Here is a 27,897-nt window from a genome sequence, read left to right as displayed (position 1 = left end):
TACATATAGAAAGATACTTCAGGTATCATGGCCCTAATTTTGAAGGGTAAGTATATTCCCACCCTTCAGCTTCGCTATAATCCTGTCTAATGTTGGTGTAATTAAATGAGTTCATATCATTCACAAGGGCTTAGATCGGTCTAGTTTATTGCACAAGAGCTCCTCTGTTATTGCTAAATCTTTCAAATATTTTGAAGCAACAGTTAGTCAATGGAATGAGCTAACTTGGTGACCCAGGTGGATGGCTTTAAAAGAGGATCAGGCCAATTCATGGAGGAGGCTATAGGTACGTTTGCACAATTGTAGGCTGTAAGCCACTGCATGCTGCTTGCTAGGAATCACAAGTAGGAATAATTTTCTTGTACCCAGGTACTGCTTGGAGGCATCTCAAGAGGCCTCTTTTTGGTCACTGAGAACAGGATGCTGGATGAAGTGGGCCAATCTAGCAGGGCTTTGCTTAGGTACTTACAGATGTCATGGTGATTTTAATAAATCTGACTGGATAGAATTTTGGATCTGACCTTCTCTTCTTACTTTAGGATTGGGACACTAGGAAAGGGGGATTGTCCCCCCACAGAAAGGGAAGGCTGCCCCTGGAAAACAAAGGTCATTCATCTATATAAACCTTTCAAGAACTGTACCACATGCTGCAAACATTTCTTTGAGCTTGGAAATTCAAGTGGCCCCCAACCCAAATAGCAAATTGTTGAATGGCATGCATCTGTAAGATGATGATGTGTCACTGGCACACCGTTGTCCTCTAACCGCTTCTTGTACAACAGCCCATCATCCCGGAGAACATCATACTCGCAAGTTAGAAGGAAAGTCTCCGGGAGCTGGCGGATTATGTCATCCTCCGCGAAAAGGGGGGCAAACATTGTCTCAGTACCTCTTTTAACTTGTTCATAAAGTTCTTTTGAAAATGGAGCAGGTTCTACAGGAACATAGCCCCTAGCTTTAAATTCTTCTGGAATGTTATCAGCATTGATCCATTTTCGGAATTTCTCCCGCAAATCAGGAGACATATGGGCACCTTTTATAAATGGGTCCGCGTTCATGTCCTTCCCAGTGAGATATCTTAAACCAAATTTGATAACTCGTTTCCTGAACAAGGGAGGAACTGATTGGTTTTGCTGATAGGATGGCAAATTAAAGTCCCCTGGTTGTAGGAATGGGTTGATGAGGACCTGAGCTCGCAGCCTTGGGAGGTCCTCTCTGGTCACCAGTTCTTGACAAATAGCTGCAGAATATGTGCCTCCGCTACTCTCCCCAGCAATGGCAATGCAGTTGGGGTCCACTCCGTATTCCTTTGCATTCTTCAGAAAGTGTATTGTAGCAGTTAAACTGTCCAGTACAGGGACTGGATAGGGATGCTCAGGTGCTAAACGAAATCTAAAGAGAAAACAAGATATCACCCACACTCAACATCATACACTTCACAGAAAAGGACCGTTTTCCTGCATTACATATTGCAAGTGCTGGGAATATTTTTCACCCCTAGGGCCACATTCGTTTCTGTGCAACCTTGTGGGGGCCACATGGCAACTGTGGGTGGGACCTGAGACAAAAATGGAAAGCAAATGCAAATCTTCCCTTTGGACAAATAGGCAGTTTCATTACAACACACCTTTCTCCACCCTCCAGCAGCTTCCTTCTTGCTTTCCCTTGTCCATTAGCAGGCTCCACTGCAGCTCTCCTGATCAAGTTAGCAAGACTCCTAGCAATCACTCATACCAATGGGTACTAGTCACAAGGATGGTGTGCTGCCACCACTATCAGAGGCAGTAATGCTTCTGAATACCAGCTGCTGGAAATTGCAGCTGGGGAGAAAGCTCTTCTGCTCAGGTCCTGCTTTATGACACCAGTCTTAAAATAAATATATTGGATCTGATATAAAAATTAGAGATCCAAGTTGTATATACAAGGTGTGACTGGAAGGTTTGGTGAATGGTCACAAAAATGTGACAGTGAGAAATATTCAAGCATACAATTGGCATTGGAAACCCATGAAATACTCATAATTGTGTACGGAGATGAAGCTGTAACTCGAAAGACACTGTATGTGTGGTTTAAGTGTTTCTGTGAAGAACGGTGTAATGGTTCTAGGGGTTGCTCATGCGTAAGTAGCCACCACTCCTGGCTAGGTTGCCTGGTTGAACCCTTTCTGTCTGGACAGCCTTTCACCTGTGGCTGTCTCAATCGCTGGCAGAATCCGTCAGTGGGCGTTTCTTGAACTTCTTCCCATTTTGTCTTCTAAATAGAGATGGAGTTTTGATACAAGCCCTTCTCTTTCCTAGCAAACAAGAGGCATTTATTGAAGTTCAAGGACACATTCTAGCCAGAAAACAAAGGAGCCAATGCCTAGGGGACAACAGAGGACAAGATGGTTGGATAGTGTTATCGAAGCTACCAGCATGAGTTTGACCAAACTGCGGGAGGCAGTGGAAGACAGAAGTGTCTGGCATGCTCTGATCCATGGGGTCACGAAGAGTCAGACACGACTAAACAACAACAAGGTATGTATGTTCAAATATTTCTCGCTGTCCGATTTCTTTGACCATTCACCAAACTTTCTGGTCATGCCTTGTATTTTTATTTTAATAATGTTCAATGTTTCACTTCTTATTCCATTTAACCTTTAAAAATGAGCAAGATTTTGTGTGTTCTGTGGTTATGAGTCTCTGCATCCTACATTGCATTCCATCTTTCCTTATCTAACTCTGAAAGTGGTGTTTATCAGAAATCCTTGGAAGCTTCCTGAAAGATAGATGGAAGAATGTCAATAAAGAGTGATAATGGGCTAGCTTGCCAGGGCAACATGGGACATCCGATACCTAGAATGGTCCAACAACCTAGTCACTTGTGGGCATCCCAAGGTACTAGTGCGGGGGGGGAGAGATTGATAGCAGGAAGACTGTGACCTTTCTTGACACATGTGAAGGGGAAGTTTTATGACTCTTTGTGTGCTGTGTTACTATATAAACCAGGGGTCGGCAATGCTTACTGGCCGTGGGCTGAACTACTCCCACGGAGATCGTCCGTGGGACAGACCGGCACAGCGTGACACTGGAAATCACGTCTGCGCAAGTCCATGGTGCCAGAAACGAGTCTGCGCATGCCCAGATGCTGAAAATTGTGCCTGCACAAAAGCGGTTTTCGGCGTCTGGGCATGCGCAGAAGCGATTTCCAGCACCGCTCGTGAGTCCCCGCACTGCGTTGCGTCGGTTTAGCACAGCACGCGGGCGACTTGACCAGCGGGCGGCCCGGTTCCGGGGTGGCTCATGGGCCTGTAAAACGGTCTTCGTGGGCCGCATCTGACCCATGGGCTGCACGTTGCGGACCACTAATATAAGCTTTTGATCTGATGTGCCTCGGACAGACCTTCTTAACGGGCACATTGAATTGAGCTCTGTCCTATTGCAATGGATAAATAAAAACACCAGGTGCCTAACCAAGATGCTGGACCTGAAAATAGCTTTCCACAGATTCCAGTAGGTTTCCACAGACTCCAGTAGGTTTCCCAGCACAATTCAAAATGTTGGTGCTAACCTTTAAAGCCCTAAACAGCTGTGGACCTGTATACCTGAAGGAGCATTTCCATCCCCATCGTCCAACCCAGCTCTGAGGGTCTTCTTGTGGTTCCCTCATTGTGAAAGGTGAGGTAACAGGGAACCAGGCAGAGGGCCTTTTTGGTAGCTGCACCCGCTCTGTGGAATGCCCCCCTCCCAGCAGATTTCAAGGAGTTAAACATCTATGTGATTTTTAAAAGACATCTGAAGGCATCCCTGTCCAGGTAAGTTTTTAGTGTTTGATGTATTGTCTTTTTACTATTTTTTTCATTGTGTGCATGGCAACCCAGTCAGATGGGCATCATAAAAAGAATTATTATTATCATCATCATCATTCCTCTGGACTCAAGAAAGGTTGGAAGCTGAGAGGCATTACGCATTGTTTCGGATACCAAGAGAGTGAAACCACTTACCCGACATTCACAACCACTGAATCACTTTCGTGGACAATGGAACAGCAGACGTTTTCACAGGCTCCTGGAAGAAAACACAAGCCCCACAACCCCTCCATTACAATTTTCCCTGCTCATTCACACTGAAATCATTGTGAGTTGACACCAGGCTTACTCCTCCTAAAAGTAAATCTGTTGAAATCAAGAGTTATAGCTGATTTAGATGAGCTTATTTAGTTATTTTTATGTCATAAATTGCATACTGTATGCCACTTGATTGTAGAAAACAACAACTTTTAATGAAGTTCCTCTGGGAAAAACTCAGTTGCACTGAACTCTTTGTAAATGGGGCATTCTGTGGTTTTACCCTCTCCTGATCTGTAGCAGAGATCAAGCAGTATCAGTGGGTAAAAAACAAAACCAAACTTCCACCCACATTTCTTGGCTTCTTTCCAGTTATTTCTGATCACCTCTTTTTTTTTTTTTTTTTTTTTTTTTTTTTTTTTTTTTTTTTTAAATCTGTTTATTGAGTTTTACACAAATCAACATACATTCATTTAAAACAGTAACAAAGAAAAAGCCAAAAGAAAGAAAAAAAAAAGAAAAAAAGAAAAGAAAGAGAAGGAAAAAAGAGTCAATAAGCAAAAAGAAAATAAGAAAAACAAATATTACATACATGTTAACTTCCATCCAACCCGGTTTGGGTTACAGAAATTCTTATAGCTTAGTCACTGCTTACAAAATTAAATCTGTTGTTTAAACGTTGCAGGTATTAAAGTCCATCCACTGAGGTTTTTTTCACCCCTAAATTTACCTCAACATAACCCAGGAATTTACTCCAGTCATTTTTTAGTTTGGTGTTATTATGATGTCTAAGTCTCTGTGTCAGTCTCGCTAGTTCCATGTATTGGAATAGTTTTAACTGCCATTCTTCAACTGTAGGTGTATAAGATGTTTTCCAATTCTGTGCCAGTAAGAGCCTAGCCGCTGCCGTGGCATACTGGAACAGGGTTTCATCCTCTCTCTTTATCACGCCCCCTACCATTCCCAACAGGAACGCCTCCGGTATCTTTGGGAAATTATACTTTAATATTTTCTTTAATTCGTCGTAGATTTGGTCCCAAAATCCTTTCACCGCCTCACAGGTCCACCACATGTGGAAGAAGTTTCCTACCCTGTTCTTACACCTCCAGCAATTGCTGTCTCCGGTTTTATACATCTTCCCCAGACTAGCCGGGGTGATGTACCAACGGTACATCATCTTTTCTAAGTTCTCTATAAGGGCAGCACAAGCCGTAAACTTCATTCCTTTCGTCCATAATTCCTGCCATTTCTCCTGTTCCAACTTATGTCCCAAATCTCTGTCCCATTTAACCATTACCCCCTTAACTATCTCATCTTTGGTTTCCCAGGACAGCAACTGCTTATACATTTTAGAGAGGAGTTTACTATTTGAGTCCAATATTTCTACCTGATATTTCGATTTTCTCTCACTCATGCCAGTTTTTTTATGTTCCAGCCACAGTGCATTAATCTGATGGTATTGAAGCCAACTGTTTAATTTCCCTTTTAACTCATCATAAGGTCTAATCCTCCAGCCCCCTTCCCGTTTAACTAATAGATCTTCATATGTCCATCTTTCCCCTTCTTGATTTATTTTTTTAAGTGTTATGATGTCGATTGGGGATAGCCACCAGGGCGTGTTGTTTTCTATCACTTTTTTATTCCTATTCCAAGCTTCAAGCAAGGCACCCCTGATGATATGATTTGAAAAACTCTTATGGGCTTTTCCCTTATCCTGCCACAAGTAGGCATGCCATCCAAATCTGGCATCAAAACCTTCAAGATCTAATAAGTCTGGGTTTTTTAGGGTCGCCCATTCCTTTACCCAGCAGAGGCAGGCGGCATCATAGTAGAGCCTCAAATCTGGGACTGCAAAGCCCCCCCTCTCTCTTGCATCTGTCAGGTGTTTAAACTTAATTCTGGCCCTTTTTCCTTGCCATATGAACCTCGCCAAAGTTCTCTGCCAGGTCTTAAAGCAGGCTGTTCCTCTAATTATGGGGGTACTCTGGAAAAGAAACAATAATTTTGGTAGGATGTTCATCTTGATCGCGGACATCCTGCCAGACCATGACAACTTTAATCTACTCCAGGTATCTAAGTCTTTTTTAATTTCCTTCCAGACCTTGGTATAATTGTCTTCTAATAAATTTATATTCTTTGGCGAGATCCATATTTCTGATCACCTCTTAAAGCCCTTTCATAAAAGTCCCTTGGTACATGAAGCAGAAACACCTCCTTTGACATTTTTAGGCTTTTTCATTGACTGTGACACTAGGAATTTTAATTTATACATTTCTACTTATTTATTGAATTTATCTACCGCCCTATACCCGGAGGTCTCAGGGCCATTCACAAAATTACTACAGAACTGGACACCTTTTTAACAGGGGGTCTCAGACCCGTTTTTCTTGCCTCATGGTCCCATCTTGCATTAAACTTCAACTACCTACGGGGGCAGTAGAAACCACCCAAAGCCCTCCATAGCAAACATTTCTGGACTTTTATACTAATGTGCCAGCCCAAATTCTCCTCAAACAATACAGTGAACCATTTTGAGACTCTTTCAAAGAACTTACGGATGCTTCCAAGGATTCCAGTGCCTCCATGAAGATAGATGATTCCTCTCCTGTTCACAGCAGCTGGTGTCTTGGGCCAGTACACCCTCACTGGCACCCCATCAAAAACAAGGTCCTTTCTGATCAAGTTTAAGTCCTTCTTTGTAGGTATGGCATTGTACACAGCCCTGCAGATGACATATCTATGGCAAATGCCCAGTTTTTCCAGAAACACTCCCTGTTTAAACAAAAACATTCAGCATTTATGATCAGCCTCAGATAGCTTTGCATATAAAAATCATATTTTGCATATATGCACTGCCTGTAGAATGAACCTCTCATATGTGGGGCAACTACATTGTACAGTGGTACCTTGCTTTACAACCATAATCCATTCCGGAGATCCGTTTGTAAACCAAAACAGGTTAATAATAATAATAATAATAATAATAATAATAATTTATTATTTATACCCCGCCGATCTGGCTGGGTTTCCCCAGCCACTCTGGGCGGCTTCCAACTGAATATTAAAAACAGTACAGCATCAGACATTAAAAACTCCCTTAAAGAGGGCTGCCTTCAGTTGTCTTTTAAAAGTAAAATAGCTGTTTATTGCTTTGACATCTGCTGGGAGGGCGTTCCACAGAGCAGGCAACACTACCAAGAAGGCCCTCTGCCTGGTTCCCTGTAACCTTACTTCTCGTAATGAAGGAACTGCCAGAAGGCCCTCGGCGCTGGATCTCAGTGTCCGGGCTGAACGATGGGGGTGGAGATGCTCCTTCAGGTATACAGGACCGAGGCCGTTTAGGGCTTTAAAGGTCAGCACCACCACTTTGAATAGTGCTTGGAAACGTACTGGGAGCCAATGCAGATCTCTCAGAACCGGTGTTATGTGGTCCCGGCGGCCACTCCCAGTCACCAGTCTAGCTGCCGCATTCTGGATTAAATGCAGTTTCCGGGTCACCTTCAAAGGTAGCCCCACGTAGAGTGTGTTGCAGTAGTCTAAGCGGGAGATAACCAGAGCATGCACCACTCTGGCAAGACAGTCCACGGGCAGGTGGGGTCTTAGCCTGCGTACCAGGTGGAGCTGGTAGACAGCTGCCCTGGACACAGAATTAACCTGTGCCTCCATGGACAGCTGTGAGTCCAAAATGACTCCCAGGCTGTGCACTTGGTCCTTCAGGGGCACAGTTACCCCATTAAGGACCAGGGAATCCCCCACACCCGCCTGCCCCCTGTCCCCCAAAAACAGCACTTCTGTCTTGTCAGGATTCAACCTCAATCTGTTAGCCGCCATCCATCCTCCAACCGCCTCCAGGCACTCACACAGGACCTTCACCGCCTTCACTGGTTCTGATTTAAAGGAGAGGTAGAGCTGGGTGTCATCTGCATACTGATGAACACCCAGCCCAAACCCCCTGATGATCTCTCCCAGCGGCTTCATATAGATATTAAAAAGCATGGGGGAGAGCATGGAACCCTGAGGCATCCCACAAGTGAGAGCCTAGGGGTCTGAACACTCATCCCCCACCACCACTTTCTGGACACGGCCCAGGGGAAAGGAGTGGAACCACCGTATAACAGTGCCCCCAGCTCCCAGCCCGTCTAGACGGTCCAGAAGGATGTTATGGTCGATGGTGTCAAAGGCCGCTGAGAGATCCAGCAGAACTAGGAAACAGCTCTCACCTTTGTCCCTAGCCTGCTGGAGATCATCAGCCAGCGCGACCAAGGCAGTTTCAGTCCCATGCTGAGGCCTGAATCCTGATTGGAAGGGATCTAAATGGTCCGCAACCTGCAGGCGTGCTTGGAGTTGTTTGGCAACCACCCGCTCAATCACCTTGCCCAAGAATGGTAAATTTGAGACCGGGCGATAATTGGCCAAATTGGCTGGGTCTAAAGATGTTTTTTAAAGAAGCGGTTTAATGACTGCCTCTTTCAGCGGGTCTGGGAAGGCTCCCTCACAGAGAGAAGCATTCACTACCCCGCAGAGCCCATCGCCCAGCCCTTCCTGGCTCGCTTTTATCAGCCAGGATGGGCAAGGATCAAGGAGACAGGTGGTCGGTTTCACTTGTCTAAGCAGCCTGTCCACATCCTCGGAGGTAACAGATTGGAATTGATTCCATGTAACAGGACTAGACAGAACTCTAGCACTCTCCCGCCCTGGCCCTGCTCCCACGGTGGAGTCTACCTCCCTCTGAATCTGAGCGACTTTAACTGCAAAAACCTTTGCAAAAGCATTGCAGGAGATCTTGGGGTCCCTACCAGGCCCCGGTGGTACAGGTGGTTCTGATAGATTGCGAACCACCTGAAAAAGTCTCCTGCTGCTGTTTTCTGCAGATGCAATGGAGGCAGCGAAGAAGGCCCTCTTCCCCGTCGCCATTGCCACTTGGTAGGCTCGACGTTGAGCTCTAGCCCATGTCCGGTCTGATTCAGAATGAGTTTTCCGCCACCAGTGCTCTAGCCGTCTCAACGATTGTTTCATCACCCTCAGCTCCGGGAAAAACCACGGGGCTGTCCGGGCTCCATGCAATCGGAGAGGGCGCTTCGGAGCCAGACAGTCAATTGCCCTGGTTAACTCCGCATTCCAGCGGGCCACCAGGAAATCAGCTGAAAGGCCATCAACATGGGATAAAGCATCCCCTACCACTCTCTGGAAGCCAATTGGATCCATTAAGTGGCGGGGTGGACCATCCGAATCGGTCCATCCGAATCAGACCATCCGAATCGGTCCCTTGGGTTGTAACCCAAGGCGCGCTTTCACCACAGGGGCCTCCCCAATTTTTTTTTTGTAATTAAAAAAGTGGGTTGTAATCCAAAAAAAGGTTGCAAACCGGGACACGCACTTCCAGGTTTGACTTGTTTGTAATCCAAAATGTATGCAAACCAATATGTATGCAAAGCAAGGTACAACTGTATATCCTTTCATTCACCACTCACCTCTTGGAGTTTGGGCTGGCATGAAGCGCCCCCCCCCATAAGAATGTAAAAAGAGCCTGCTGGTCCTGGCCAATGGCCCATCTAGTCCAGCAGATTATTCTCACGGTGCCTGTGGGAAACCTTCCAGCAGGATCTGAGCACAGGAGCCCTCTCCCCTTCCCCTATCTGGTGTACAGAAGCTTTGCTGCCTTGAGCTGTAGAGGCAGAGCATAGCCATGCTGGCTAGCAGCCATCCATAGCCTTCTCCTTTGTGAATTTGGCAGCCATCACTGCCCCCTGGGAAAGAGACTTCCATAGTTTGAATATGTCCATTGTGAAGAAGTCATTTCTTATATCTTTCCTGAATCTTCCAACATTTAGTTCTAGTGTCATGAGACAAGGAGAAACATTTTTCTCTATCCACTTTCTCCATGACATGCACAAATTTTATAGACTGCTATCATGTCACCTGCAGCTTGCCTTTTCTCTAAACTAAAAAATCCCAAACACTGCAGCCTTTTTTAATGGGGGGGGGGGAGTATCACCCCAACCCCTTGATTGTGATATATGTAAAACAAACTTACCAGTTCAAGGAGATATCCCAATGCAAAAGAAAAAATATATAATTTTCTGCCGTGGGTGATTCCTGGAGGAATGTGGGTCCTTGTAAAATGATAATAAACTCCCCGTGCAAACAGCAAGGAGTGAATGAAAATGATCATATATAATATCAGCATCCACAGAGTTCCACCAAACGCCATTTCCCTTCAGCTCAGAAGCACAGAGGTAGACACCTCCCCTTTGACCGATGTCAAGTGGCTTTTGTAGAAGAACAGTCTACAGCATGTGCAAGAGAACATCCTCGGCCAACCCACATTGCTTTCAATTGAGAAGTAAAAAAAAAGTAATTTTGTAATCTGTTCAGAGATTGCAGGCTTTCTTGCATTCCTGGTTGCTGTGGTTGTTCTTCAAACAGGGTGGAGTGTATGTGGAGGTGTGTCAATTTCCCCAACCCCTCCTCCAGAGGGAAGAGGTGCATGTGATTTCCATAGCCTCTGAAGGCCAAGCAGGTCACGACAAGCATCCTTCCTTACAAGAGACACTGACTGCTCTCGCAACACATCTTCATTTTTGTGGTACCTGCCCTCCCACACAAAATACTGTGGCGTCTTTCATCCCTCGCAATTCAGAGACCGCACATTATCAGGGACGGCACATCAATGTCAGCGTTAACATCCTGCCAACAGCAGTATCACTGCCCCTGTCAGGACAGTGTGGTGAGCAAAGAGGTTGGCACTGTCCATGCACACAATGGGAGCCAATCCTGCTCTTGCACAGATTTGATTGCTGCACATGCAATTCCACTTTTCATTTCTTTATTTCATTTCTTTATAAAAAGAGGCAGCATCCAGCTTTTCAGTTTTCTGTGTGGACAGCTGGTCAAGCACGGCACAGCTGAGGACTGTGTAACTCTCCTCACTCTCTTTCTTCATGAGGAGAGGGACATCATTGAATAGGAAGGATTAGGTGTTCTCACACTGTAAGACATTTCCAAAGAAATCTCCCTCTTCTGCCAAGGGCAGGGAGGGGCCTTCCCAGCAGCCACCAGAAGTAGAAATCAGCAGGACGTTCTTGATTTTTCTGAAAGCCACCTGCTTCAGAAATGGGCACTTTTATTTTTGAGGTGGCAAGAATACACAGAGGAATTATACCAGAAAGATATGGGTGGCTCGTACACCCCAGGTAGTGTGGTTGCTGACCTTGAGCCAGACATCCTGGAGAGTGAAGTCAAATGGGCCTTAGAAAGAAATAACAAGCCAGTGGAAGTGATGGTATTCCAGCTGAACTATTTAAAATTTTAAAAGATGATGCTGTTAAGGTGCTACACTCAATACGCCAGCAAGTTTGGAAAACTCAGAGGTGGCCAGAGGATTGGAGAAGATCAGTCTACATCCCAATCCCAAAAAAGGGGAGTGCAAAAGAATGCTCCAACTACCGCACAATTGCACTCATTTCACACGCTAGTAAGGTTATGCTTAAAATTCTACAAGGAAGGCTCAAGCAGTATGTGGACTGAGAACTCCCAGAAGTGCAAGCTGGATTTAGAAGAGGCAGAGGAACCAGAGACCAAATTGCAAACATGCACTGGATTATGGAGAAAGCTAGAGAGTTCCAGAAAGACATCTACTTCTGCTTCATTGACTATGCAAAGGCTTTGACTGTGTCATCCACAGCAAACTATGGCAAGTTCTTAAAGAAATGGGAGTGCCTGATCATAGAATCATAGAGTTGGAAGAGACCACAAGGGCCATCGAGTCCAACCCCCTGCCAAGCAGGAAACACCATCAGAGCACTCCTGACATATGGCTGTCAAGCCTCTGCTTAAAGACCTCCAAAGAAGGAGACTCCACCACACTCCTTGGCAGCATATTCCACTGTCGAACAGCTCTTATTGTCAGGAAGTTCTTCCTAATGTTTAGGTGGAATCTTCTTTCTTGTAGTTTGGATCCATTGCTCCGTGTCCGTTTCTCTGGAGCAGCAGAAAACAACCTTTCTCCCTCCTCTATGTGACATCCTTTTATATATTTGAACATGGCTATCATATCACCCCTTAACCTCCTCTTCTCCAGGCTAAACATGCCCAGCTCCCTTAGCCGTTCCTCATAAGGCATCGTTTCCAGGCCTTTGACCATTTTGGTTGCCCTCCTCTGGACACGTTCCAGTTTGTCAGTATCCTTCTTGAACTGTGGTGCCCAGAACTGGACACAGTACTCCAGGTGAGGTCTGACCAGAGCAGAATACAGTGGCACTATTACTTCCCTTGATCTAGATGCTATACTCCTATTGATGCAGCCCAGAATTGCATTGGCTTTTTTAGCTGCCACGTCACACTGTTGGCTCATGTCAAGTTTGTGGTCAACCAAGACTCCTAGATCCTTTTCACATGTACTGCTCTCAAGCCAGGTGTCATCCATCTTGTATTTGTGCCTCTCATTTTTTTTGCCCAAGTGCAATACTTTACATTTCTCCCTGCTAAAATTCATCTTGTTTGTTTTGGCCCAGTTCTCTAATCTGTCAAGGTCGTTTTGAAGTGTGATCCTGTCCTCTGGGGTGTTAGCCACCCCTCCCAGTTTGGTGTCATCTGCAAATTTGATCAGGATGCCCTTGAGTCCATCATCCAAGTCATTGATAAAGATGTTGAATAAGACCGGGCCCAAGACAGAACCCTGTGGCACCCCACTAGTCACTCTTCTCCAGGATGAAGAGGAACCATTGATGAGCACCCTTTGGGTTCGGTCAGTCAGCCAGTTACAAATCCACTGAGTGGTAGCATAGTCAAGACCGCATTTTACCAGCTTCTTTACAAGAATATCATGGGGCAGGTGGCTTCATTCACTCTAGGTGGCTTCCAACATATATAAAAACATAACAAAACATAAAACATTACAAAACTTACCAATACATTGCTGGCTTCAGATGTCTTTTAAAGGCTATATACCAGTAGTCACTCCTTGGCTTGGGCTTTGCATAACTCTATACCCTCTAACGGGACGCGGGTGCCGCTGTGGGTTAAACTACAGAGCCTAGGACTTGCCGATCAGAAGGTCGGCAGTTCGAATCCCCGCAACAGGGTGAGCTCCCGTTGCTCAGTCCCTGCTCCTGCCAACCTAGCAGTTCGAAAGCACGTCAAAATGCAAGTAGATAAATAGGTACCGCTCCGATGGGAAGGTAAACGGCATTTCTGTGCGCTGCTCTGGTTTACCAGAAGCGGCTTGGTCATGCTGGCCACATGACCCGGAAGCTGTACGCCGGCTCCCTCGGCCAATAAAGCGAGATGAGCGCCGCAACCCAAGAGTCGGTCACGACTGGACCTAATGGTCAGGAGTCCCTTTACCTTTTTTATACCCTCTAACAATTCCCTGGTGAAAATTCTCATGGAATTCTAAGTAACTGCATCACCAGATTGGGGTCTGATTCTGATGTCTGACACAGGGGCTTTTCAGCTTAGAATCTTTAAAGTCGTCCTTTTTTGTTGGGAAGGGAATGAAAAAGTATTTGCTTTCTTGCTGAAATCATTCACTCTAGTTATATGGTGGATCTCCTTTCTCCCATGCTATTGGGATAAATGGGCCAATAATTTGTTGAAATAAAGCTTGCTTTTATTGACCCCCTTTACCTTTTGAAGTTCTTGAGTCAGTAAACAGCATAGATCTTGCGAATGGACTTTAGAGCGCAGACTTTACCTGTCACAATCACACACAGACAGATGCTTGTACGTAAGAAAACAGTAAAGCTGGTGATTGTAGGAAATATTTGGAAGGAAAAGATATCAAGTTCTAGTCTTATGAACTAGACTTGAGAAGAAAAAGGCAGCCCTGCCTGCTCTTTTGTTGTCTCGGGATAGTTTGAAGGTGCTCCCTCATCTTAGACTCCAAGAGAGAAATAGGAGGAGGAAAAGGAAAACGGGCTGTAACCTCAGATGAAGCAGAATAATCCAGGAAGAGATGGAGAAGTCAGCTGAGAGGTTAAAGGCACAGGGATAGTCTGGGGGGGGGGGCTCACTCTGCCTTAACCCCATGCCTCTTCTGCAAGCTGAGTTGCACTCCACCTTCTAGCACCCACCTCATCCTGGTGTCCTCCTTCTGCATAGAGGTATGGTTCTCCTTCCACCAAACACTGAAATTGGAGAGAGCGGGTTTGATAATTCCCTCTGATTCCAATGAGGTCTGCAAGTTACGAGGGAGCTCTTATTCTGTGTCCTTTTCCTCCTTACCCCCACCATCTCCCTGTGGCATTATCTTCCTGTCAAGATCAGCACTGGTGACCTCCCATTTGGATTACTGCAATGGGTTCCACATGAAGGTGACCTTCAAAATGTTCTGGAAACTTTGGTTAGTGCTGACAATAGCTGTGGGGACATAGTTTGGGGCTGTGCAGCAGAACCATATCTCATCAGTCCCTCACCCTCTTTCGTAGATCCCAGTCTGCTTTCAGGTGTACGTATCTGGTTGGAAGAGGTACATATAGAAAGATACTTCAGGTATCATGGCCCTAATTTTGAAGGGTAAATCTATTCCCACCCTTCAGTTTCACTTTAATCCTGTCTAATGTTGGTGTAATTAAATGAGTTCATATCATTCACAAGGGTTTAGCTCCATTTAGCTTCTTGCCCAGGAGCTCCTTTCTTATTGCTAAATATCTTCCAAATTCTGTATTGGTCTGAATATAAGCCGCAGTTTTCCCCCCAAATTCCAACCATGAAAAGTTAAAGTGCGGCTTAAATTCACGACCTTACAAAAATTTGCTTTTTTACGATATTGCTGCTCAAACAGACATATGGTAAAACAGAACGTTTGTGAGTGCCTGTGGAATTTTAAGGGAGCGGCTTATGTTCGGGTATTGTCTTTTTCCGCCCCTGTTGAATTTTAAAGGTGTGGCTTATATTCGGACCAATATGGTATTATGGAGCGACAGCTAATCAATGGAATGAGCTGACTTGGTGACCTGGTTGGGTAGCTTTAAAAGAGGATCAGGCCAATTCATGGAGGAGGCTATAGGTACGTTTGCATTATGACAGGTTGTATGGCAATGAATGCTGCTTATGTACTTACAGATGTCATGGTGATTTTAATAAATCCGACTGGGTAGAATTGTGGACCTGACCTTTTCTTCCTACTTTAAGACTGGGACAATAGGAAAGGGGGATTGTTCCCCCCACAGAAAGGGGAGGCTGCCATTGGAAGACAAAGAAGGTCATTCATTTCTATAAACCTTTTAAGAACTGTATTACACTCTGCAAACATTTCTGTGTGCTCGGGAATTCAAGTGGCCCCCAACCAGCAAAGGCCATTATTCCGTGGAATCCATCTTGAACATGATACCATGTCACTGGCACACCATTGTCCTCTAGCCGCTTCTTGTACAACAGCCCATCATCCCGGAGAACATCATATTCACAGGTTAGAATGAAAGTCTCTGGGAGCTGGCGGATTATGTCATCCTCTGCTATAAGGGGGCAAAACATTGTATCAGAACCTCTTTTAACTTGTTCATAAAGTTCTTCTGAAAATGGAGCAGGTTCTACAGGAACATAGCCCCTAGCTTTAAATTCTTCTGGAATGTTATCAGCATTGATCCATTTTTGGTATTTCGCTCTCAAATCTGGAGGGACATGGGCGCCTTTCAGAACTCCATCTACATTCATTGTCTTCCCAGTGAGATATGTCAAACCAAATTTGATAATTCGTTTCCTGAACAATGGAGGAACTGATTGGTTTTGCTGATAGGATGGCAAATCAAAGTCCCCTGGTTGTAGGAATGGGTTGATGAGGACCTGAGCTCGCAGTCTTGGGAGGTCCTCTCTGGTCACCAGTTCTTGACAAATAGCTGTTGCAAATGTGCCTCCACTACTCTCCCCAGCAATGGCAATGCAGTTGGGGTCCACTCCGTATTCCTCTGCATTCTTCAGAAAATATATTGCAGCAGTTAAACTGTCCAGTACAGGGACCGGATAGGGATGCTCAGGTGCTAAACGAAATCTAAAGAGAAAACAAGATATCACCCACACTCAACATCATACACTTCACAGAAAAGGACTGTTTTCCTGCATTACATATTGCAAGTGCTGGGAATCTCTTTCACCCCAGGGCCGCATTCCTTTCTGTGCAACCTTCTGGGGGCCACTTGGCAGCTACAGGTGGACCTGAGGCAAAAATGGAAAGCAAATGCAAACTCTCCCTTTGGACAAATAGCTGTTTCATTACAACATACCTTTCTCCACCCTCCAGCTCCTTCCTTCTTGCTTTCCCTTGTCCATTAGCAGGTTCTACTGCAGCTCTCCTGATCTGGTTGGCAGGACTCCTAGCAATCACTCATACCAATGGGTACTAGTCACAAGCAGGATGTGCTACCGCCACTGAGAACACGATGGTCAGATCCAGCAGAGTTCTTACTATGCTCAAAGTAAAAGGGAGATGCGCCCCAAACATAAAAAATGTATATAAAATAAAATAAAATAAACACCTATTCTAATTGCTGGAAAAATCATTATATTTAAAACTTTATCTGGCTGAATGGCAGTTAAAGGATTGAAGTTGAATCCCAATAAGACTGAAGTACTGTTTCTGGTCTCATTCATGGATCACTGCCTTGCTGTGGCAAAGGGGCTTGAATAACTCAAAGAAGCTATGAACTGTGGAATTCAGAACTTAACAGGTTAAGTTGTTCTGGGTGTGCGTCACATTCTGACGTCAGCTTTAGAAGCTGGGAGGAGCTACTACTTCTCTCTGGGTCTTTGAGAGAGAAAGACGTGCCTGTACTATGGCTGAAAGAAGCCCAGGATCTAATTGATGAAATGTCGCAATAAAGAGCTGTTTAATGGACACAAGTGCTCTCTGTGTTATCTGAAGCTAGGCGACGTTTTTTTACCGCTGTGTTTACTCTGCGAAGACGTGACTGACGGAGCAGACGTGGCGTAGCTTGTGAGGAAGCGTGCCGGACCGTCGTAAATGGCTAATTGGCGATCGTAAACCAATTAGAAGGTCACGTCTCCAATCAATTAAACTTCCAACAGGTTATGGGTGACGTCATAAATCGCTTGTAAAGCTGTCGCTGAAGCTGCCGGGTCGCTTTGAAGTCTGCGTTCAGAGGCAGAGAAGCTGGCCGGAGACGGAGGCTGCGTTCTGTGAGCTGAGAGAGCTGAGAGCAGCTGGAAAATCGTTTCTCCACTGACAAGTGCCGGAGAGCTGGTAACGTGAGTACAGCTTGGGGCCACTTTGGGAGAATGGAAGAGAATGGCGGCCAGCCAGGTCCTTGAGGACATCCCCTTGGAAAAGCTAACTTTAAAAAGTTGGCAATCCTGGAGCAAAAGAGTACGGGGGTGGTTTCTGGTTACAGGGCTTTGGGAAGCAAGCCAGAGGGAGCCAGTATCCCCTACTCAAGAGGCTGCGGTGGCTGAAGATAGGCAGCAGAGAATGCAAAGAGAGCTTGATATGCTGAAGGCATGCGTACATGCATCGCTGCAACCCCATCTGGAGGGCGTAAAATCAGCAAGGGCTGCCTGGGAAGTGCTGAAAAGTTTGTGTGAAACTTCAGCAGGAGGCCAGAGTCCTGGAGAAGCTGGTGTAGCAGCTCTGTTTCCCGATGGATCAGCCTCAAGGAGCGCTGTTGAGCAGATCGGGGGGGGGGCGAAGATTTCCAAAGGCAAGTTTGAAAGACTTTTCCTCTGAGAGTTCTGGAGTGGATGGCCGTTTCAGAGGGGGCAGATCTGGCAGGAGGAGCTTTTCCGGAAGAAGGAGAGCCAGGCCAGCAGAAAGGAGCCCCGGGCAGTGTTTTTCCACTGGAGCTGAACATCTGCGTCGCAACTGCCCCCACCGGAGCAGAGAATCGAAGCAGGATGTTGCCAAGGTCACTTCCCATGGGAACCAGCCGGGTTTCCATGGCAACCAGCCTGGAAAGGCAGGCAGGCGTGGAGGTGGACGTGCCAAACGCGAAGAGGAGGCTTATCAGCTGACTGCCAGTATGGCTTTGTTTGAGAACAGCTGTGTGGGAAACTCTGAGCTGTGCTTTGTTATTGACTCAGCAGCTAATCGCAACATGGTTCCTGAGACCCCAGCAGTTAAGATGTGGAATTGCAAGGCAGTTCCAGCTGGACAAACTGTTTTATTCGCAAATGGACAAAAAGGAAATGTAACTAACTCTGCTACATTGTTCCTTTCTGTTTTGCAGGAGGAGATCGAAGTGTGCACCATCCCAGAGATGCCTCACTGTCTTTTGTCTGTGCCTTATTTGTTAAAAAAGGGGTTCAAAGTTTGTTTTGAAAATTATATCTGTACAATCTCCAAGGAAGGGAGGGAGCTTGTCAGAATCAGAAAGGGGCAGAATGATCTTTTCATTCTTAAAACGTCTCTTGGGGGTGAGAGGAAGGTTGAGAAAGCACAAGCCCTGCGTGCTACAATTCCCGCTCATGTTACATGTGCTTGCGTATGGCATCAGAGAACAATTCATGGTTCTCTGGAAGAACTGCAGGTACTTCCTGAGGTTGCCAAAGGCTGTAAGATTAAAGATTGTGGAAGTGCCATAAATTGTGACACTTGCAGACAGGCAAAGGTAAGAGGGTGCAGTTACCCAAAGGTGGAGAGGGTAACCACTAAACCTTTTGATCTTGTTCACATAGATCTGTTTGGTCCCGTGGATGAACCTAGTCTGGGAGGGGCCAAGTTTCTGCTAACGATCCAGGACAGTTTTTCGCAGAACTCTTGGACTCACGGTCTCAGATCCAGGGAGGATGCAGCACAGCTGATCAAAGGCTGGATAGAAGCGGTGGAACTAAGGTTCTCCACCAAAGTGCAAGCGGTCACCAGTGACAGACACGCTACGTTTACTGGTTCTGCTTAGCAGAAGTTCTTTCACAAGAAAGGAATACATCACACAGTGACATCTCCCCAGCAGAGGGGGGTGGCAGAGCTTAGGAGTAAGGCTCTGGTTAAGGCTGCACAGGTGATGCTGACAGATGCTGGGTTACCTCCAAAGTTTTGGTTGGAGGCGGTCAGTTATGTGTGCTTCACCTGGAATCGGACCTACAATTCACTGGTAGGTGACACACCTTACTTCATGTTGCATGGCAGGAAACCCCAGATTCACTTTCTGCGCAAGTTTGGATCACCTGCATCTGTGCCGGTGCCTGAGGCTTTGCGAGGGCCAGATGGATCCAAGTTCCAGAAAATGATCTTCTGTGGGTATGAGCCAGCAGCTTGTGCATGGAGATTTGCATACCCGTCAGGTGATCAGAGTAAGTTGCTGATCAGTAAACACGCTGAGTTCTTTGAGCAGGGTGAAAGGCCAAAGCTTCCTGCACAGCGTGATGTTCTTTCAGAAAGTCTTTCTGACGCAGAACAGGAAGGTTCAGATGAGGAGGAAGGAGAGGCTGAGTCTGCTGATGACGACCAGGTCACTGACCAGGGTCAGGAGCAGGATGGGGCATCTCCACAAGTTGTTAAAAGAGAGCCCAAGAGTGAGCCTAGTTCCCCTGTGAGTGTAATGGAGAGGATTCGAAGACTCTTTAAGTCAGAGGGGGAATCCCGTGATGCAGAGGACACACCTGCTGACCACAGTGAGTCAGAGGAAACCCCTGAGTTTGTACCCAGGCGATCCAGTCGCACAACAAAGGGTATTCCACCTGAGAGGTACCAGGCCACAGGTGCGTGGGTAAGTTTCGCACAGTGTGATTCTGAGAGTTGTGAGGTGGTTCCACAGTTGCCTAACAGGAACGCCAGGAGAGGGCGCAAGGCATTGGGGGAGGGATTGATCTCACAGAGTTTTGCTGAGGATGTTCCACAGGTCTTGTCAGAACGCGACGCAAGAGGGGGTGTGGAATTCAGAACTTAACAGGTTAAGTTGTTCTGGGTGTGCGTCACATTCTGACGTCGGCTTTAGAAGCTGGGAGGAGCTACTACTTCTCTCTGGGTCTTTGAGAGAGAAAGACGTGCCTGTACTATGGCTGAAAGAAGCCCAGGATCTAATTGATGAAATGTCGCAATAAAGAGCTGTTTAATGGACACAAGTGCTCTCTGTGTTATCTGAAGCTAGGCGACGTTTTTTTACCGCTGTGTTTACTCTGCGAAGACGTGACTGACGGAGCAGACGTGGCGTAGCTTGTGAGGAAGCGTGCCGGACCGTCGTAAATGGCTAATTGGCGATCGTAAACCAATTAGAAGGTCACGTCTCCAATCAATTAAAAATTGCACATGAACTATGCCAAGCAGGGCACCCAAGATGAACAGGTCATAGTGGAGAGTTTTGACCAAACGTGATCCACCTGGAGGAGGAACCGGCAAGCCACTCCAGTATCCCTGCCAAGAAAACTCCATGGACAAAGACAACAGGCACATAAAAGTTATGATGCTGGAAGATGAGCCCCACATGCTACTGGGTAAGAGCGGAGGACAAGTACAAGTAGATCCAGAGCTGAAGAAGCGGCTGGGCTAAAGCCAAAAGGACGCTCAGCTGCGAATATGCCTGGAAGCGAAAGGAAAGTCCAATGCTGTAAAGAAAAATATTGCATAGGAACCTGGAATGTAATAACCATGAACCTGGGTAAGTTGGATGTGGTCAAAAATGAGATGGCAAGAATAAATATTGACATCCTGGGCATCAGTGAACTAAAATGGACAGGAATGGGCAAATTCAGTTTGGATGACCATCATATCTACTACTGTGGGCAAGAAACCCGCAAAAGAAATGGAGTGGCCCTCATAGTCAACAAAAGAGTGGCGAAAGCTGTACTGGGATGCAATCTCAAAAATGATAGAATGATCTCGATACGAATCCAAGGCAGACCTTTTAATCTCACTGTAATCCAAGTTTATGCACCAACTACTGGTGCTGAAGAAACTGAAATTGACCAATTCTATGAAGACTTACAACACCTTATAGAAGTGACACCAAAGAAGGATGTTCTTCTCATTATAGGGGATTGGAATGCTAAAGTAGGGAATCAAGAGATAAAAGGAACAACTGGCAAGTTTGGCCTTGGAGATCAAAACGAAGCAGGGCAAAGGCTAATAGAGTTCTGTCAAGAGAACAAGCTGGTCATCACAAACACGCTTTTCCAACAACACAAGAGACGACTCTACACATGGACATCACCAGATGGGCAGTATCGAAATCAGATTGATTATTCTCTGCAGCCAAAGATGGAGAAGCTCTATACAGTCAGCAAAAACAAGACCTGGAGCTGACTGTGGCTCAGATCATCAGCTTCTTATAGCAAAATTCAAGCTTAAATGAAGAAAGTAGGAAAAACCACTGGGCCGGTAAGATACAATCTAAATCAAATTCCTTATGAATACACAGTGGAAGTGAAGAACAGGTTTAAGGGTTTAGATTTGGTGGACAGAGTGCCTGAAGAACTATGGATGGAGGCTCGCAACATTATACAGGAGGCAGCAACGAAAACCATCCCAATGGAAAGGAAATGCAAGAAAGCAAAGTGGCTGTCCAATGAGGCCTTACAAATAGCGGGGGAGAGAAGGCAAGCAAAATGCAAGGGAGATGGAGAAAGATACAGGAAATTGAATGCAGATTTCCAAAAAATAGCAAGGAGAGACAAGAAGGCCTTCTTAAACGAGCAATGCAAAGAAATAGAGGAAAACAACAGGATGGGAAGAACCAGAGATCTGTTCAAGAAAATTGGAGATATGAAAGGAACATTTCGTTCAAAGATTACCATAATAAAGGACAAAAGTGGTAAGGACCTAACAGAAGCGGAAGACATCAAGAAGAGGTGGCAAAAATACACAGAGGAATTATACCAGAAAGATATGAATGTCTTGTATGCCCCAGGTAGTGTGGTTGCTGACCTTGAGCCAGACATCCTGGAGAGTGAAGTCAAATGGGCCTTAGAAAGAAATAACAAGGCCAGTGGAAGTGATGCAAGAGAACATCCTCGGCCAACCCACATTGCTTTCAATTGAGAAGGGAAAAAAGCAATTTCGTAATCTGTTAAGAGATTGCAGGCTATCTTGCATTCCTGGTTGCTGTGGTTGTTCTTCAAACAGGGTGGAGTGTATGTGGAGGTGTGTGAATTTCCCCAACCCCTCCTCCAGAGGGAAGAGGTGCATGTGATTTCCATAGCCTCTGAAAGCCAAGCAGGTCACGACAAGCATCCTTCCTTATAAGAGACACTGACTGCTCTCGCAACACATCTTCATTTTTGTGGTACCTGCCCTCCCACACAAAATACTGTGGCGTCTTTCATCCCTCGTAATTCAGAGAGCACACATTATCAGGGACGGCACATCAATGTCAGCGTTAACATCCTGCCAACAGCAGTATCACTGCCCCTGTCAGGACAGTGTGGTGAGCAAAGAGGTTGGCACTGTCCATGCACACAATGGGAGCCAATCCTGTTCTTGCACAGATTTGATTGCTGCACATGCAATTCCACTTTTCATTTCTTTATAAAAAGAGGCAGCATCCAGCTTTTCAGTTTTCTGTGTGGACAGCTGGTCAAGCACGGCACAGCTGAGGACTGTGTAACTCTCCTCACTCTTTTTCTTCATGAGGAGAGGGACATCATTGACCAAAATGTCCCTTCCACGTCTTGGTCAATGATGTCCCTACACTCAATAAGCCAGTAAGTTTGGAAAACTCAGAAGTGGCCAGAGGATTGGAGAAGATCAGTCTACATCCCAATCCCAAAGAAGGGGAGTGCCAAAGAATGCTCCAACTACCGCACAATTGCACTCATTTTACACGCTAGTAAGGTTATGCTTAAAATTCTACAAGGAAGGCTCAAGCAGTATGTGGACCAAGAACTCCCAGAAGTGCAAGCTGGATTTCGAAGAGGCAGAGGAACCAGAGACCAAATTGCAAACATACACTGGATTATGGACAAAGCTAGAGAGTTCCAGAAAGACATCTACTTCTGCTTCATTGATTATGCAAAGGCTTTGACTGTGTCAACCACAGCAAACTATGGCAAGTTCTTAAAGAAATGGGAGTGCCTGATCACCTCATCCTGAGAAATCTCTATGTGGGACAAGAAGCTACAGTTAGAACTGGATATGGAACAACTGATTGGTTCAAAATTGGGAAAGGAGTACGACAAGGCTGTATATGGTCTCCCTGCTTATTTAACTTATATGCAGAATTCATCATGCGAAAGGCTGGGCTGGATGGATCCCTAGCCGGAATTAAGATTGCCGGAAGAAATATCAACAACCTCAGATATGCAGATGACACAAACTTGATGGCAGAAAGTGAGGAGGAATTAAAGAACCTTTTATTGAGGGTGAAAGAAGAGAGCGCAAAATATGGTCTGAAGCTCAACATCAAAAAAAAGGAGATCATGCCCACTGGTCCCATCACCTCCTGGCAAATAGAAGGAGAAGAAATGGAGGCAGTGAGAGATTTTACTTTCTTGGGCTCCATGATCACTGCAGATGGCAACAGCAGCCACGAAATTAAGAGACACCTGCTACTTGGGAGAAAGGCGATGACAAACCTAGACAGCATCTTAAAAAGTAGAGACATCACCTTGCCAACAAAGGTCCGTATAGTAAAAGCTATGGTTTTCCCAGTAGTGATGTATGGAAGTGAGAGCTGGACCATAAAGAAGGCTGATCGCTGAAGAATTGATGCTTTTGAATTATGGTGCTGGAGGAGACTCTTGAGAGTCCCATGGACTGCAAGAAGATCAAACCGATCCATTCTTAAGGAAATCAGCCCTGAGTGCTCACTGGAAGGACAGATCGTGAAGCTGAGGCTCCAATACTTTGGCCATCTCATAAGAAGAGAAGACTCCCTGGAAAAGACCCTGATGCTGGGAAAGATGGAAGGCACAAGGAGAAGGGGACAACAGAGGACGAGATGGTTGGATAGTGTCTTTGAAGCTACCAGCATGAGTTTGACCAAACTGCGGGAGGCAGTGGAAGACAGAAGTGTCTGGCGTGCTCTGGTACATGGGGTCACGAAGAGTCGGACACGACTAAATGACTAAACAACAACAACTGTTTCTGGTGAACGGAGGCGGGGGGAGGTGTGCGGGAAACTGAATGGGGAAACTGTGCCCCTAAAGAGCACAGGTCCCAAGTTATGGGGGGGGGGGAGTTGATAGCAGGAAGACGCCATACTTGTTTTCTATCCAATGACCTATGATCTTTCTTGACGCATGTAAAGGGGAAGTTTTATGACTCTTTGTGTGCTGTGTTACTATATAAGCTTTTGATCTGATGTGCCTCGGACAGACCTTCTTAACGGGCACATTGAATTGAGCTCTGTCCTATTGCAATGGATAAATAAAAACACCAGGTGCCTAACCAAGATGCTGGACCTGAAAATAGCTTTCCACAGATTCCAGTAGGTTTCCACAGACTCCAGTAGGTTTCCCAGCACAATTCAAAATGTTGGTGCTAACCTATAAAGCCCTAAACAGCTGTGGACCTGTATACCTGAAGGAGCATTTCCATCCCCATCGTCCAACCCAGCTCTGAGGGTCTTCTTGTGGTTCCCTCATTGTGAAAGGTGAGGTAACAGGGAACCAGGCAGAGGGCCTTTTTGGTAGCTGCACCCGCTCTGTGGAATGCCCCCCCCCCAGGAGATTTCAAGGAGTTAAACATCTATGTGGTTTTTAAAAGACATCTGGAGGCATCCCTGTCCAGGTAAGTTTTTAGTGTTTGATGTATTGTCTTTTTACTATTTTTTTCATTGAGTGCATGGCAACCCAGTCAGATGGGCATCATAAAAAGAATTATTATTATCATCATCATCATTCCTCTGCACTCAGGAAAGGTTGGAAGCTGAGAGGTATTAAGCATTGTTTCGGATACCAAGAGAGTGAAACCACTTACCCGACATTCACAACCACTGAATCACTTTCGTGGACAATGGAACAGCAGACGTTTTCACAGGCTCCTGGAAGAAAACACAAGCCCCACAACCCCTCCATTACAATTTTCCCTGCTCATTCACACTGAAATCATTGTCCAGGCTTAGTCCTCCTAAAAGTAAATCTGTTGAAATCAAGAGATATAGCTGATTTAGATGAGCTTATTTATTTATTTTTATGTCATAAATTGCATACTGTATGCCACTTGATTGTAGAAAACAACAACTTTTAATGAAGTTCCTCTGGGAAAAACTCAGTTGCACTGAACTCTTTGTAAATGGGGCATTCTGTGGTTTTACCCTCTCCTGATCTGTAGCAGAGATCAAGCAGTATCAGTGGGTAAAAAACAAAACCAAACTTCCACCCACATTTCTTGGCTTCTTTCCAGTTATTTCTGATCACCTCTTAAAGCCCTTTCATAAAAGTCCCTTGGTACATGAAGCAGAAACACCTTCTTTGACATTTTTAGGCTTTTTCATTGACTGTGACACTAGGATTTTTAATTTATACATTTCTACTTATTTATTGAATTTATCTACCGCCCTATACCCGGAGGTCTCAGGGCCATTCACAAAATTACTACAGAACTGGACGCCTTTTAAACAGGGGGGCTCAGACCCGTTTTCTTGCCTCATGGTCCCATCTTGCATTAAACTTCAACTACCTACGGGGGCAGTAGAAACCACCCGAAGCCCTCCATAGCAAACATTTCTGGACTTTTATACTAATGTGCCAGCCCAAATTCTCCTCAAACAATACAGTGAACCATTTTGAGACTCTTTCAAAGAACTTACGGATGCTTCCAAGGAGTCCAGCGCCTCCATGAAGATAGATGATTCCTCTCCTGTTCCCAGCAGCTGGTGTCTTGGGCCAGTACACCCTCACTGGTACCCCATCAAAAGCCAGGTCCTTTCTGATCAAGTTTAAGTCCTTCCTTGTTGGTATGGCATTATACGCAGCCCTGCAGATGACATATCTATGGCAAATGCCCAGTTTTTCCAGAAATGCTCCCTGTTTAAACCAAAACATTCAGCATTTATGATCAGCCTTAGATAGTTTTGCATTCAAAAAACATATTTTGCATATAGGGTATGCACTGCCTGTAGAATGAACCTCTCATATGTGGGGCAACTACATTGTACAGTGGTACCTTGCTTTACAACCAAATCCTTTCTGAAGGTCCGTTTGTAAACCCAAACAGGTTGTAATTCAAGGCGCGCTTTTGCCACAGGGACCTCCCCGAAAAAAATTTTCATATTCCAAAAAAATGGGTTGTAATCCAAAAAAAGGTTGCAAACCGGGACACGAACTTCCAGGTTTGACGTGTTTGTAATCCAAAATATATGCAAACCAATATGTATGCAAACCAAGATACCACTGCATATCCTTTCATTCACCACTCACCTCTTGGAGTTTGGGCTGGCATGAAACTCTCTCTCTCTCTCCCTCTCTTTCTCTCCCTCTCTCCATAAGAATGTAAAAAGAGCCTGCTGGTCCCGGCCAATGGCCCATCTAGTCCAGCAGATTATTCTCACAGTGAGTGGGGAAACCTTCCAGCAGGATCTGAACACAGGAGCCCTCTCCCCTTCCCCTATCTGGTGTACAGAAGCTTTGCTGCCTTGAGCTGTAGAGGCAGAGCATAGCCATGCTGGCTAGCAGCCATCCATAGCCCTCTCTTTCGTTAATTTACCTTTGGATTCACAGTGCTTTTTTCTGGCGGGGGACACAGGGGTACACATACCCCTAAACATTTTGTGAATCTTTGTACTTTTGTCCATTTACTGTATTTATTTTTCCTGATTTGAACTATTACATGGTGATTTTCTTGAGTCAAAATGAGAGTTGCAGGTTTTGGTGTCCTCGGGTGTCTTCCCGTGTAAAAGTTGGGGTGTCTAGGCGACGTTTCGACGAGGTCTCACTCGTCATCTTCAGGCTGGTGCTTTCGGCTGTTCCAGTAACAAGAAGCCGAAAGCACCAGCCTGAAGATGACGAGTGAGACCTCGTCGAAACGTCGCCTAGACACCCCAACTTTTACACGGGAAGACACCCGAGGACACCAAAACCTGCATTCCTGTACCCGTGAAAATCTACGAAAGCAAAATGAGAGTTGTCTATACATTTTTTTTCTTATAGAAAAAAGCACTGGGCATCACTGCCCCCTGTGAAAGAGACTTCCATAGTTTGAAAATGTCCAGTGCGAACAGGTCCCCTCTTATAGCTTTCCTGAATCTTCCAACATTTAGTTCTAGTGTCATGAGACAGGGAGAAACATTTTTCTCTATCCACTTTCTCCATGACATGCACAAATTTTATAGACTGCTATCATGTCACCTGCAGCTTGCCTTTTCTCTAAACTAAAAAATCCCAAACACTGCAGCCTTTTTTAATGGGGGGAGTATCACCCCAACCCCTTGATTGTGATATATGTAAAACAAACTTACCAGTTCAAGGAGATATCCCAATGCAAAAGATAAAAAATATAATTTTCTGCCGTGGGTGATTCCTGGAGGAATGTGGGTCCTTGTAAAATGATAATAAAATGCCCGTGCAAACAGCAAGGAGTGAATGAAAATGATCGTATAGAATAGCAGCATCCACAGAGTTCCACCAAATGCCATTTCCCTTCAGCTCAGAAGCACAGAGGTAGACACCTCCCCTTTGACCGATGCCAAGTGGGTTTTGTACAAGTCTCCAGCATGTGCAAGAGAACATCCTCAGCCAAGAAGAGGTGCATGGGATTTCTATATTCTGAAGGCCAATCAGATCAGGGCATGCATCCTTTTATCTAAAATATTTACCCTGCAACACGCCTTCACAAATTGTTCTTCACAAATTGTTCTCATTAAAAGGTTCTTCAACGCATCTTCACAAAGCGTTCTCATACTTTGGCCTCTTTCATCCCTCATGATTCAGAGAGCCCAGGTTCTCATGGATGGCACATTCATGCCAGTGTTGATTTCCTGCCAACAGCAGTATCACTGCACTTGCCAGGACATTGTGGTGACAAAAGAGGT

General features: G+C 45.4%; 2 protein-coding genes and 1 long non-coding RNA gene across 4 annotated transcripts in view; 1 reads left to right on the top strand and 2 right to left on the bottom strand.

The window, feature by feature from the left end:
* Positions 1-27,897, top strand: part of LOC309359151 — a 68,696-nt gene that overhangs the window by 20,842 nt on the left and 19,957 nt on the right. The window lies entirely within an intron of this gene.
* Positions 131-11,319, bottom strand: LOC309359028 (arylacetamide deacetylase-like 4). The gene is made up of 4 exons (XM_081892458.1): positions 10,080-11,319; positions 6,601-6,817; positions 3,983-4,046; positions 131-1,392 (listed from the first exon to the last, which is right to left on the bottom strand). Exons 1-4 carry the CDS (start codon positions 10,254-10,256, stop codon positions 612-614), a joined length of 1,239 nt encoding a protein of 412 aa, XP_081748584.1. The 5' UTR covers positions 10,257-11,319; the 3' UTR covers positions 131-611.
* On the bottom strand, positions 15,233-27,624 carry LOC309359032 (arylacetamide deacetylase-like 4). Of its 2 annotated transcripts, XM_081892463.1 has the most exons (4): positions 27,325-27,624; positions 25,678-25,894; positions 24,846-24,909; positions 15,233-16,034 (listed from the first exon to the last, which is right to left on the bottom strand). In XM_081892463.1, exons 1-4 carry the CDS (start codon positions 27,499-27,501, stop codon positions 15,260-15,262), a joined length of 1,233 nt encoding a protein of 410 aa, XP_081748589.1. In that variant the 5' UTR covers positions 27,502-27,624; the 3' UTR covers positions 15,233-15,259. The 2 variants fall into 2 exon arrangements, with proteins under 2 accessions (XP_081748589.1, XP_081748590.1); XM_081892464.1 differs by lacking the exon at positions 27,325-27,624 and having other exon boundaries at positions 25,678-26,035.

The sequence above is a fragment of the Podarcis melisellensis genome, assembly GCF_964234715.1.
Source record: "Podarcis melisellensis genome assembly, chromosome: 16".
NCBI lineage: Eukaryota > Metazoa > Chordata > Lepidosauria > Squamata > Lacertidae > Podarcis > Podarcis melisellensis.
This window is presented reverse-complemented; position numbering and strand designations above follow the sequence as displayed.

Excerpts from the sequence above, each read along its gene's own strand:
- LOC309359028 (XM_081892458.1), bottom strand. The coding sequence starts at position 10,256 with ATGGCGTTTGGTGGAACTCTGTGGATGCTGATATTATATATGATCATT. Across the intron at positions 6,818-10,079 it reads TGGGATATCTCCTTGAACTG|GGAGTGTTTCTGGAAAAACT; the intron begins GTAAGTTTGTTT and ends TTGTTTAAACAG. Across the intron at positions 1,393-3,982 it reads TCAGTGGTTGTGAATGTCGG|ATTTCGTTTAGCACCTGAGC; the intron begins GTAAGTGGTTTC and ends TTTTCTCTTTAG.
- LOC309359032 (XM_081892463.1), bottom strand. The coding sequence starts at position 27,501 with ATGGCATTTGGTGGAACTCTGTGGATGCTGCTATTCTATACGATCATT. Across the intron at positions 25,895-27,324 it reads TGGGATATCTCCTTGAACTG|GGAGCATTTCTGGAAAAACT; the intron begins GTAAGTTTGTTT and ends TGGTTTAAACAG. Across the intron at positions 24,910-25,677 it reads TGGACTCCTTGGAAGCATCC|GAGCCTGTGAAAACGTCTGC; the intron begins GTAAGTTCTTTG and ends GTTTTCTTCCAG.